This window comes from Gekko japonicus, unplaced genomic scaffold (assembly GCF_001447785.1).
Source record: "Gekko japonicus isolate JY-2015 unplaced genomic scaffold, Gekko_japonicus_V1.1 scaffold1314, whole genome shotgun sequence".
In the NCBI taxonomy this organism is placed as follows: domain Eukaryota; kingdom Metazoa; phylum Chordata; class Lepidosauria; order Squamata; family Gekkonidae; genus Gekko; species Gekko japonicus.
This window is the reverse complement of record NW_015169816.1, coordinates 370,264-382,160: the sequence shown is the minus strand read 5'-3', so window position 1 is coordinate 382,160 and position 11,897 is coordinate 370,264. Positions and strand designations below refer to the sequence as shown.

Genomic DNA, 11,897 nt, shown 5'->3' with positions numbered 1-11,897 from the left:
CTGTTTCGTGGCAAAGAGGTCCAGTATCACTGTTCCGAATGTGTTGCAAACCTGGGAGAAGACTATTTTGTTCAACATCCATTCTGACTGGTCTATCTGCTTTCGGCTTAACCAGTCCGCCAGGACATTGTCTTTTCCTGCCACATGCACCGCTTTCAGTGACTTGAGGTGAACCTTGGCCCACCTGAACAGGCCGCAAGCCTCCTCGTGGAGCGATTGGTGTTTGGTACCCCCTTGCCTGTTCACATAGGCTTTCGCAGTCATGTTGTCCATTTGTACCAGCACATGCTGTCCCAATAGAAAGCTCTTGAACTTCAGTAACCCTAATTTTATGGCCCTGAGTTCTAGGAAATTTATGCTCCTCAATGTTTCCCTTGTGGACCAGGTTCCCTGCATCATCCTCCCCCCTTTTGAGTGTGCTCCCCACCCCCACAGACTTGTGTCTGTCGTCATCACGATTCTCTGTGGGTCTCTTAAAGGGGAGCCCTGTACAAAGCGCAAGGGATCCATCCACCAACCTAGTTGACGGCACAGTCTCTCTGGGAGGTAGAGTACCTTCAACCTCCGGTGTGCTATTGCCTCCTGGTACGGAAGCAAAAACCTCTGCAGGGGTTGGGAGTGAAGTCTTGACCACTGAACAATGTCCTGACAGGACACTATCATTCCTAGTAGCTTGGTTAATGTCAAGAGCCTTTGTTAATGGTCTCCGCAATCCAGGGGCTTAAAAAGCCATGGAAGAGAGAACCCATGTATCGGGGTGGAAGTCTGGGTGGCTTTTTTAGCTCTGGGAAGAAACTTTACTCTTTCCTTTTTAGCCTGCTGTTCCTAAGGGAATGAGCCCCAGGTTCTCTGGGCCTCCCTAGGAACATCCACCGATTCCCCTCTCTTAGGAGAGGTTGAGGACCCAGTTATAGGCTTTCAAACGCAGACTGGGACCCCTGCGGCCAGGAAGAGTGCCAGATTGTTAGCGTCGCCCCACTGCCACTGCAAACGCCGCCACCCCTCCGTAGCGTGTGTCAAACATGAGAGGTCTTTTTCGCTCAAGAGCCAAAGACCTGCAGGGGTCTGCTAGCCAGCTGCGGCTACCAGGGTTCTCCCGGTGCCACTGGCTGCTTTAGTAATGCCGCCGATTGTGACTTGACTTTAAATTTCTTTCTTCTTTTCTTCTTGTTTTCAGGCACCAGAGGAGTGCTGCTCAGCCTCGTCCTGCTAAGTCAGCAGAGCCAGCAAGACTGGGAGAGTCCCAGGGAACAAGCCCCTCCCCCGCCTGGATCAAGCTTCAAGGCCGACCCTGATAGAGGAGGAGGAGCTTATCCCGGATGTAAAGGACTGTTCCACTCACCGAGCCACCAGACCGAGTGGACACTTTGCTGCTGCAGAAGTGCAGAGCCCACCGCATGCAGCACTGAGCAGAAGAAGCCAGACATAAAACAGTTTTTCTAGCCTTTAAACTTGACAGCAGGGCTAAAAAAATTAGGGATGGTGGAACAAGATTCCCAGTGCATGCAAATGGGCTACAGTGCTTTCCCCCTGACCAGAAAAATTAGAATCCTACAAAAAGAGGGATTGCAAACACAGAATGTTGGGGTCCTTCTTAAGCATAGAAAACAGGCTTGCTGGAGGGCTGAGCCTTAAGATCACATGACAGTTTTTAATTCAGCAACAGATTTTTCAAAGTGACAGAGAGAAGGCACCTAGAAATCAGAATGAAGCACAGCCAGCAGTTTTATAAATTAGCAACTTTACCACACTTAAAATCATTTAACTCTCTCATGAACAGTTAGTACCAAAAAAATACGTTTACATGAACTTCTCAGTAGCTTCCAGCCTAACACGTAAGCCAGAAGGAACAGCGTAGCCACGGTTATGTTTCTTCTCAACAGCAGAAGGGCAGTGATGGGTCCCACAGAATAGCAGGTGAGGGGGGGGGGGAGACACACACATTCTCCTTACATTGGGTCACATCTGGAGCCACAACAGGAGACCCAAAGCAATGAAGAGAGGTAGCCCTTTCTTTTGCCCCCACTGCTTCAAGGCAACACAGGAGATGGGCTTCACTCCTGCTGCATATGAGGTGCATGCCCCAACACTGTTCTTCAAGACACGCGTGAGCAGAAGTCCACACTCTCCCTCCGGCCTGCAAGGTCAGGCAACTAGCTCCCTTCCCTGTCTCACCTCGACTTAACCACAGTGATCCATGCAACAGTCACCACCAGACGAGACTACTGTAACTCACTCTATGCAGGGCTACCCTTGAGACTGACCCGGAAACTTCAGCTGGTCCAGAATGTGGCAGCGCGAGTTCTTACCGGAACTCCAGTCAGAGCCCACATCCAGCTGGTGCTCTGCCAGCTGCACTGGCTCCAGATGGAATACCCAATCAGGTTCGCGATGTGGTTTTTAACTTTTAAATCCCTATACAGTCTGGGACCAACATACCTCCGGGACCGCCTCTCCTGATATTAAACACACACACATACCCCGCCAAGACCACTATGCTTCCTGGATAAAAACCTACTGAGGATTTTTGCACCGAGAAGCATTCGGTTCGCCTTGGCCAGAGCCTTTTCAGCCCTGAGTTTGGCCAGATGGAACACTCTTCACAGCTCTTTCACAGTTCCACAGAGCCTGTAAAACAGAGCTGTTCCACCAGGCCTGTGGCCGAGGCCCTTGATTGCGGAGAATGACAACTCCATTTGATGGGCCCTCCTCTCGCTCCCTTCCCCCAGCTTCGAAGTGATTAAACTTTCCCCTGATAAGGTGTAATTGCATTGTTATGTGCCATCTGTCTACTATGACTATGGTTGTACGATAAATATGTTTTTACCTGCCCTAAGGCCTGCAGTAGGAGGGAGGGTGATTTAGAAATCGAATTAATAATAATAATAATAATAATAATAATAATAATAATAATAATAGTAGTAGTAGTAATAGTAGTAATAATAATAGTAATATTTGTTGTGTTAGAGAGTTCTCTTACACTTGTCACACTTGATGTGGAGAAGGGAGTCGCAAAGTTGTGACCGACATGAGGTAAACTATTGATCAAAAACAGGCGAGAGAAGGGATGCTTCTAAAAATGTGGAATTCTTCTTGAACAATTCTAAAAGCAGCAAAAGCAGCAATCACACAACTGATGGAAAGGGAGTTATCCAGAGAGCATAGAGAAGGAGCCAGTCAGGGACAGTTGTCTGAAAGCAAATTTGAGGAGCAGCTTTAGATGGTACAGTGATCAGTGGTGTAACAAGGTATTACAAAACCTGCAATGGATGGATAATTCAGTTGCTTTGAATTGGGCCCCTGCACATTTGGCAGCTGATAGGTCTCTGCAGGGGCCCAATTCAGCTCGCGGCCGTGGCATGGGGAGGACGGCCTCCCACCTCCCTCCCTGCCCCATTTTCCCAAGCCAAAAGGGCCTGGGGAGGGAGGGAGAGGTATTTCCAGCATTCTGGATCTGCATATTCCATTACAAAAATGTCATGTGTAGTTTAGCCCTTTTGACAGATATATGGTAAAACACTGAATTTTTTAAAACATACATTTCAGCATACATTGAATTCCAGTGGTAAGCAGAAAACAACTGATCACTTTTCCTTCTACAGATGCTCAACGCTCTCTCCCCTCCTGCCTTCAACTCGACATTGACTGCATGCGTATCCTTGTTAGAGTTTCACAGCACAAGACCCATTTTCAAGTCACAGTTCCACTCACAGTATCTCAGCATTCGGCTGAAAGGGTTATTCTTGGGCACAGGAAGCAATCAGTAATTCTCAAACCTGACTCGCAAGGCACATTTTTTCTCCAATGAAAGCAGACACACACTTTGCTTATACAGCCAAGCACACCCAAATAATTCTACGCAAGTCACTGCCAGGGTTATCTCCTAAACAGAAGTAGCTGAGTGAAGAGAAATAATTTAGCCAGCTTTGCAGCAGGCAGCATCTTTCAGGGCTGGGTAGTTATGCCATCTCTCTTCCACTGGGAGTTACAAACGATACAAACACAGCAGAGTTACCCACTCCCTCTGGAACAGCCAACCAGAAAGAATCAAGAGCAAAACAGAGAATTAGGAAGATGCAAACCACGTGGACTCCTTTGTGGATGGGTGGTTTGGGCTTTCTGGAACACTGTTAATCCTTTCATTTCTCATGCACATGGCCTCATGCACATTTTCCTTTTATTGCCTTAGAAGCTCATTGACTAACAAATCTTGAGCAGCAGAAGATTCTCACTCCTCATTGTTTGGACATGAGGGCTGAAAGGACTGGAACAAACTTTGCTATTGCCAGAGTGATCTTAGGAGCCTTCTCACTAAGCAAAGGAGACAGAGCTCCCAGGGTGTAGGGAGACGGTACCGATCAATTAGTGGCTTAATATAATGCTCCTCAAGAGGTCCAACATTAACAAAAATGTTAGAATACTGAAATGCTTATTTGATAGTAAATATAACACCAGAGAGAAGAACCTGTTGACACTGCAAATTACGTCAAGGGGGGTACAGTACCCTTTTGCATACTTACCAGTGTATCTGTATGGGAATACTGAGACCCCTTTTCCTTGAAGGGCTTCACTATCAGTTTGCCAGCAGAAAAGAGGGGTGTCGAAAAATATTTATATACGGACACATCTTCATTACTGAAGAAAAGCAAATGTGAACGGCCGCTGTTGACACATTCTGTTATAAAATTGGAAAACAAGTATTCAGAGACAGTTCTAGATCCATCCATACATATTCTGCCCTGGCGCAATTGTTACCCAAGATAGATTACGCCTCTACTTTATTGTCACAATGCCACAGGAGATCCAGCAGCAGAATGAGGGGACTACACTATTTTGGACAAGAATACTGTGGTAAGACACAGGATAAAAGAATCTGATTGATCACCACAGTTTCTGAATGTTCCGGCAGCAGGGTACGTTTGTATATGCTTGAAAGAGAAAACTAAGCCTCTGAAAAGGTTCCCATCACTTACCTTGAAGAACTTCTTGCTTTGAGGCTGCATCAAATACATGAGCTGGCTCTGAGGGATCTTTTAAGGTGGCATGTCCGTTATTCAGCATATTCTCTGCAAGACAGAAGACCAAATGAGGAAAATGGGACTCCAGATTGCTACTGCCACAAGCATGGAGAAAAATACGGAAGTGGCTCCAACATGGTGAGTCTGCAGTTTGATGGGCAAATCAGCAACAAGAATTTGTTTTATGTATGTACATTATCCAGAAGACCCAAACTAGAAGCAAAAACCAGAGTGCCATAAACGTATGCCATTCAAAAGAAACCGTTCTTTTCAGTTAAACCCCGTCCAAGCCTATTTTAAAATTCTCCTGGTCTGACTGCTTCTGAACAACTTGTCTAAGTCTTTGAAAGAACAGATATTTTCAACAACAAAAACATTGTTCAGAGGAATGAACAGTGTACCTCCATAGCAAACCACTTTCTGACAGGTACTGGAGTTAGAAGCTTATCCCAATGGACAAATCCACAGCAGATACCTTGTTTGTCTACAACACCCTAGACAAAGAAATCAGCCTCTCACAAGTAGTGGAGTACTGTGTGACTGAAGAATGTCTTTCAGTCTTTAATACTCAAGAGACTATCATGAAAGTGTAGAAATCAAAGTTAGTAGAATGTTTCAACCTAATAACATTTCAATATATCAGCTATCCTGCTGCTTTGGTGGATATAGAGTCCATCTGTAGGTTTACTATGCCATCTTGTAAAGAGCAAAAGAAATGAATGCTACCAACTTTACATGTACAGATTATGACAAAAAAAAAGTGTGTGTGTGTGTGTGTGTTCATGCTCCTGGCATTCAAAAGCAAAGAAAGGCTTTGGTGAAACATTTAGAAGCATTAGAAATATCTAAAATTCAAAAGGATCTTTTATTTTTAAAACAAAAATACTGGCATAGAAACTCAAAGTCCCTAAGACTTCTTTCATGGAAGGTTAAAAAAAAAGTTTCATAGAATCACAAAGTTGGAAGGGTCCATAGAGGCCATCTAGCCCAACCCCCTGCCCAATGCAGGACCATCCTAAAGCATCTTTGACAAATATTCATCCAGCCTCTTCTTGAAAGCTGCCAGTGAAGGGGAGCTCACCGCCTCCCTAGGCAGTTGATTCCACCTTTGAACCACTCTGACCATGAAAACGTTTTTCCTAATATCCAGCCGATACCTTTCTGCATGTAATTTAAACCCGTTGCTTCAGGTCCTCTCCTCTGCTGCCAACTGGAACAGCTCCTTGCCCTCCTAAAAATGACAGCCTTTCAAATATTTAAAGAGAGCAATCGTGTCCCCCCTCAATCTCTTCTCCAAAGTAAACATTCCCAAGAAGTCCCTCAGCCTTTCCTCGTAGGGCTCCAGACCCCTGATCATCCTCGTTGCTCTCTTCTGCATCTTCTCGATTTTGCCCACATCCTATTTGTAGTGAGGCCTCCAGAACTGCACACAGGAGGACTCCAGGCGTGGCCTGACCAAGGCAGTATACAGAGGAGCTATGACCTCCTGCGATTTCGATGCTATGGCCCTTTTAATACAACCCAAGACTGAATTCGCCTTTTTACCACCACATCACACTGACTGTTCATATTTAGTTTACAGTCCACTCTTACCCCAAGATCTCTTTCGCATACACTACTCCCCAGAAACGTATCCCCCCATCCAGTATTTGTGCTTGACATTTTTGTAGCCCAGATGTAATACTGTGCATTTATCTTTGTTGAATTGCATCCTGTTTGTAACTGCCCACTTCTCCAGAGTATTCAGGACTAGGCCCCCCCCCCACGAAGGGCACAGCTCCAACGCAGCTGCCAAGGACAGACTCCCTCAGGGCGGGCCAGAACAACACCCCCAAGACCACTGATGCGACTGCCAACAGGAACTGCATAGCAATCATTCCCTGGCCGAATGGCAGCCCACCTCAAAGGGGACCCAACATGGAGCTGGAGACAGGCCCCACGACCAGGGCCCCCGAAGAGGGCACCAGGGATGGGGGCACCACTCGCACCTCTCCCACACTCACCTGTGGGCATTTGGCTGGATGAGACCAGCCGTCTGCGGCACCGCCCGAAGCCGACAGGCGGGAACACTGAGGAGCCTGGAAGAAGGCAGGGCAGCCAGGACTCACCTGACAGCGGCACCGAGACGCATGAGCCTGGGGAGGCCCCTGGGATGCCGAGGAAGAGGCCCCCGAGGGACTGAACTCCACCAGCGAGGACGCGGGGGCCCGCCCTAACCTGTAAGCGGGATCAAGGCCTGACCACCCGGACGGCAGAGCACCGGACGAACCAAAGGGAGCCAAGAAAACTGGAAGGACATCCTCAGGAGCCGCACAGGGTGGAGGGGGAGGTGAAGGGGCGGAGCTCAGGTTGGGGTAGTGGTAATAAAAGCGGGAGAAACTACCAGAGCCGGGGAGGAGAAGCGGAGTGGCCAAGTGACAGAGATAGGAGCTCTGAGAGAGAGAGCCCTGAGTCACAACGCAGCCAGAACTCTGTGAGGGTGTGACTCCCAAGTCAGGTGAAGTAACCCAGGAGCCGCCCTACACCTGAGGCTCACGGTTATCCTCCAGCCAACTGTCTCCAACCCGTGTCCGAGGGATCCTAGGCGTGGCTGCGAAGGCCCAGTGTCACACACTTCTTGTTGAATTTTAACTCTATCTTCTTGGGTGTTTGCTACTCCTCCCAATTTGGTACCATCAGCAAATGTAATGAGTTAGCCCTTCTACCCCTTCATCCAGATCACTGATAAAAATATTGAAAAGTACTGGGGCCAAAACTGAGCCCCACGGCACCCCGCTAGACACCTCCCTCCAATCTGATGAAATGCCATTGACCACCACTCTTTGGGTGTGGTCCTCTAACCAGTTTCCTATACACCGAACTGTCCTATAGTCCAGTCCACAATCTTCCAATTTGCCCATCAGAATGTCATAGGGAACCTTATCAAAAGCTTTACTGAAATCCAGCTAAATTACATCACCAGAGTTCCCACAATCCAGTACGCTCTTCACACAATCAAAAGAAGGAAACCAGGCTGGTCTGACAAGATCTGTTGGGGACAAAACCACACTGACTTCCCCGGATCACTAAGTGGTCCTTCCGATGCTTACAGATTGATCCCTTTAAAATCTGCTCTAATATCTTCCCAGCAACAGAAGTCAGACTGATCAGCCTGTAGTTTCAGCCAGATATATGAACTTCATCAAAGACACACAAGGTGAAATTCTTTCCACCTCAAAGGATACTATAAACTCTTTTGTAAATTTTTATAAAGAGCTGTATAAGTCTAGTAATGCATCCAAAGACTGCATTACAGCTTATTTATGTTCACATTCTGTTATCAAGAACATTTCAGAAGAACACAGAAATTATTTGGATCAACCCAATACTACCCAGGAAGTAACTGACACCATCAAGGCACTGAAAAATAATAAATCATCTGGCAGAGAGGGCTTCCCTGCCAAATTTTTTAAAAAAATTTGTATTATTAGCTAGTTTGTTAGCGGACACTTATAATTATATCTTAGTTAATGGAAAAATGCCCCAAATGTGGGAAAGTACAAACATAATTGTAATCCTAAAAAAGGATAAAGACCTTACCAACCCGAAGTCATACAGACCCATCTCCCTTCTTAATGAAGACACTAAAATATTCACAGCCATTCTAGCTAACAGGTTAAACCACTTTATCACCGATTATATCCACTCAGACCAATCAGGTTTCATGCCAAATAGAAACCTAACTGATAATACACACAAAACTTTGAATTTAATAAATTAATGTAAAATTAAACATAATGAAGCACTTATTTTCGACAGCCTGGAAACTTCATAACTAAAAACCTTATTAAGCCGAATGGGCTTTGGAGACAAATTTTTATGAGCTATCCAAACTCTTTATTCAGTCCCAAAAGTGCAAGTCAAAATAAATCTGCACTCTGAAGATGTCCTGCTTTCTCGAGGCACAAGACAGGGTTGCCCCCTTTCACCTCTCTTGTTTGCAGTCTCTGTAGAGCCTCTGGCTATTGCAATTAGGTAAAATCTCCAGATTAAAAGCATACTTATCAATGATAAAAAATTTAAAATCAGCCTTTTTGTGAATGACACAGTAATGTGTATCACAAACCCAGAGACCTCGCTCCTTGCCACTGAAGAAATGATCAACAAATTTAGTGACGTCTCAGGACTAAATATAAATCAAGCTAAATTAGAATTCTACCCAATAAATCTATCATTGAACTCTATTAATCTGAATAAAGTCATATTACAGTGGAGCAAATTAAATTTATCCTGGATGGAAAGAATCAACATGGTGAAATCATTTATTTTCCCAAACTTTTTATTTTATTTTAGTGCTATATCTATCCCTATCCCCAATAAAGTTCAAAGTCATTTATTACGGTATTACACATGCATGAAACACTGAATAAAATATACTACAGTCATTGCCCAAAATTGTTAAAAGTTTCAAATAAAACTATAATACACTTTGTATAAGAAATTGTAAATAAAATTCCAATAATACATATGGATATGAGAGAAGGATTTTAACCTTTAAGACTTCAAACTTATAAATATATATATATATTATATTGGCTTATGTTGTATTTTATGTTTCCTTACTTTCTTAAATGTTCAGTCGAGTTTTGCAGGCTGCTGCACAGAATTTCACACAAAGTGTAGTCACCTGCGGGTTTTCTCCCAGGAGCAACATTTTAACATATCCCGGATTTGAACACCCAGGGTTTCTATTGAGCAGGGGGGAGATAAACTTTGAGCGATTCATTTTATTAAAAGGGCAGTAAAGGAGAACATGATCTGTTGTTTCTGACTCACCACTGCCACAGGGGCGTGATCTTTTATTCAAAGGATTTTTTTTTTCATATCGCCCTGTTACTACCACTGTTGGGAGGTCTTGCCATCTAGCGAGAGTGAATGCCCTCCGATGGCTTGGGATCTCCAGCTGAAATAGGTACTCTGCTGGGGCAGTGACTTGAACATATCTGACTCATTGTGAAGGTAGAAAGGCTGGTGACCTTGCTACACCACACTGCACCACACTAAGATGTTTTGCTTTAGCAAAGCTTTTGATTGCCCAAGTCCCATTTTCAAAATCAAGTGAGGAGAAAATCCCATGTTTGCCAAACTATCAATTATTGCCTTCTCCCATGCAGATTGAAAGCTGTCACTAAGAATAAGGGGGGTTAGCCCCTTAGGGGCGAGGTTTAACTTTAGCCATAGATCGATGGAGGCTAGGCACACCCTGATACTTTAATCATGCCTCTCTCCAATCTCAGATTTGCATTTGAGACCCATCTGGGTAATTGAAGAATTCTTCTTAGGAATTCTGATTGTACTAAAGGAACAAAATAGGATTGTGGGGGCCTATAAAGGCTACATATAACAATACAGAGCTCTTTGATATATATTTTTCAATCAAATGCGGCAAGACCAAGCAATGGTTTAATATGGCTCTTCCTGCCCTGAAACCTGTCTGTTCTACAATTATATTTTCTTGTTCCAGTCAGCACTTAAATTTCTCCAGCAGACGGTTTGCATAAACTTTACTGATAAAGCTGAGCAGGCTAATAAGTCTGTAATTTGCAGGATTGTCTCTCTTCCCTTTCTTGAAGAAGGGTATTACAATCGCTTGTTTCCAGTCTTCGGGTATGTGACCAGTAGTGTATGTAGGAGGAAAGCGATGCCAGGATTGGTGCCCACCAATCTACATTGTTTTTCAAGAGCTTTGGTGGTATGCGGTCAATTCCAGGAGCCTTTCCACCTTTAAGTTAATAAGTGATTTGATTTCTTGCAGAGAGACAGGTGGCCATTCAGTCAGATTTTCTATCACAGAAGGTGGGAATTCTTGAGATGGTCCGTCATAGATCTTTTGGAAGTAGATTTCCCAATCTCAAGCCACAATCTGAGAGTCCAAGGGCGATGAATATTTAAAAAGGTGATTCGTTGTCATTTTCCAGAACAAGGTAGTATGAGCCTGTCCCAGGATATTTTTATATAGATTTTCTTTTTATTGGCAATAAGTTGTCTAAATTGTTTCTTATGTTTGGCAAGATGTTGGCGGGACTCCAAGCTGTCGATTCAAGAGGTTTTCTTATAATTTTTTTCAAAAACGGTAAAAATCCTTAAATAATTTTATTTGGAACAATTAAAAAAAGATAGTTGGTTTTAAGGTATTGCATAGACCCTCCAGACTTGGGGGCCTTGACTTACCTGACCTTAGACTTTATTATGAAGCAACTATTTTTAAAACTTAGTAATGCTACTAAACTCTTAACTTTATATTGACTGGATAATTATAGAACAAACATCTGTAAGCTCCAGAAAGATCATAGATATAATTTGGAATAAACATTCAGAGAGACCATCTTCAATTAAACAGAATACCCTCCATATCTGGAACTACAGAAATCTAAATTAGCCCCCTCTATATCTCCGCTCTCATCTTTCCTTGCACAGAGATGGTTCCCCCCTGGGGAAGCTGACGACTCATTTCATTTTCATCATGGAAAGATTTCAAGCTTTATCGTTTGATAGACATAACCCACAAGGGGCATATTATTGAGAAATCCAAATTAGAAAAAAACTTTTGAAGCCAGGATTCCATAGTTTCAGCATTTTCAAATTAAACATTTATTAGAAAACATAGGTTGCTTACCTCTAACTGATTATCTTCAAGTGGTCATCTGTGCATTCACACTCTTGGGACTCCAGGCGCCTACACCGACCGCGAGCGGTGACTTCTAAGCCCCAAAGAGGATCCTTCATGCCCCCTTCCCTGCGCATGCCCAGGAACTCCACCGCGCATGCTCAGAGTGGGGCACAGAGATCCCACCAGTTCCTTCTGACCGCTGTCCAACCCATGCAAGACTGTAGGCTGCC

General features: G+C 44.3%; 1 protein-coding gene across 1 annotated transcript in view; it reads right to left on the bottom strand.

Annotated features, from left to right (window-relative positions):
* Nucleotides 1-1,279: 1,279 nt before the first annotated feature.
* Nucleotides 1,280-11,897, bottom strand: part of CENPC (centromere protein C) — a 49,242-nt gene continuing 38,624 nt past the window's right edge. Inside the window, exons 11-13 of the mRNA XM_015417176.1 lie at nucleotides 4,974-5,066; nucleotides 4,521-4,675; nucleotides 1,280-1,405 (exon numbers count right to left, since the gene is read on the bottom strand). Coding sequence (XP_015272662.1) covers nucleotides 1,280-1,405; nucleotides 4,521-4,675; nucleotides 4,974-5,066 — 374 coding nt within the window. The remainder of the gene's footprint in view (nucleotides 1,406-4,520; nucleotides 4,676-4,973; nucleotides 5,067-11,897) is intronic.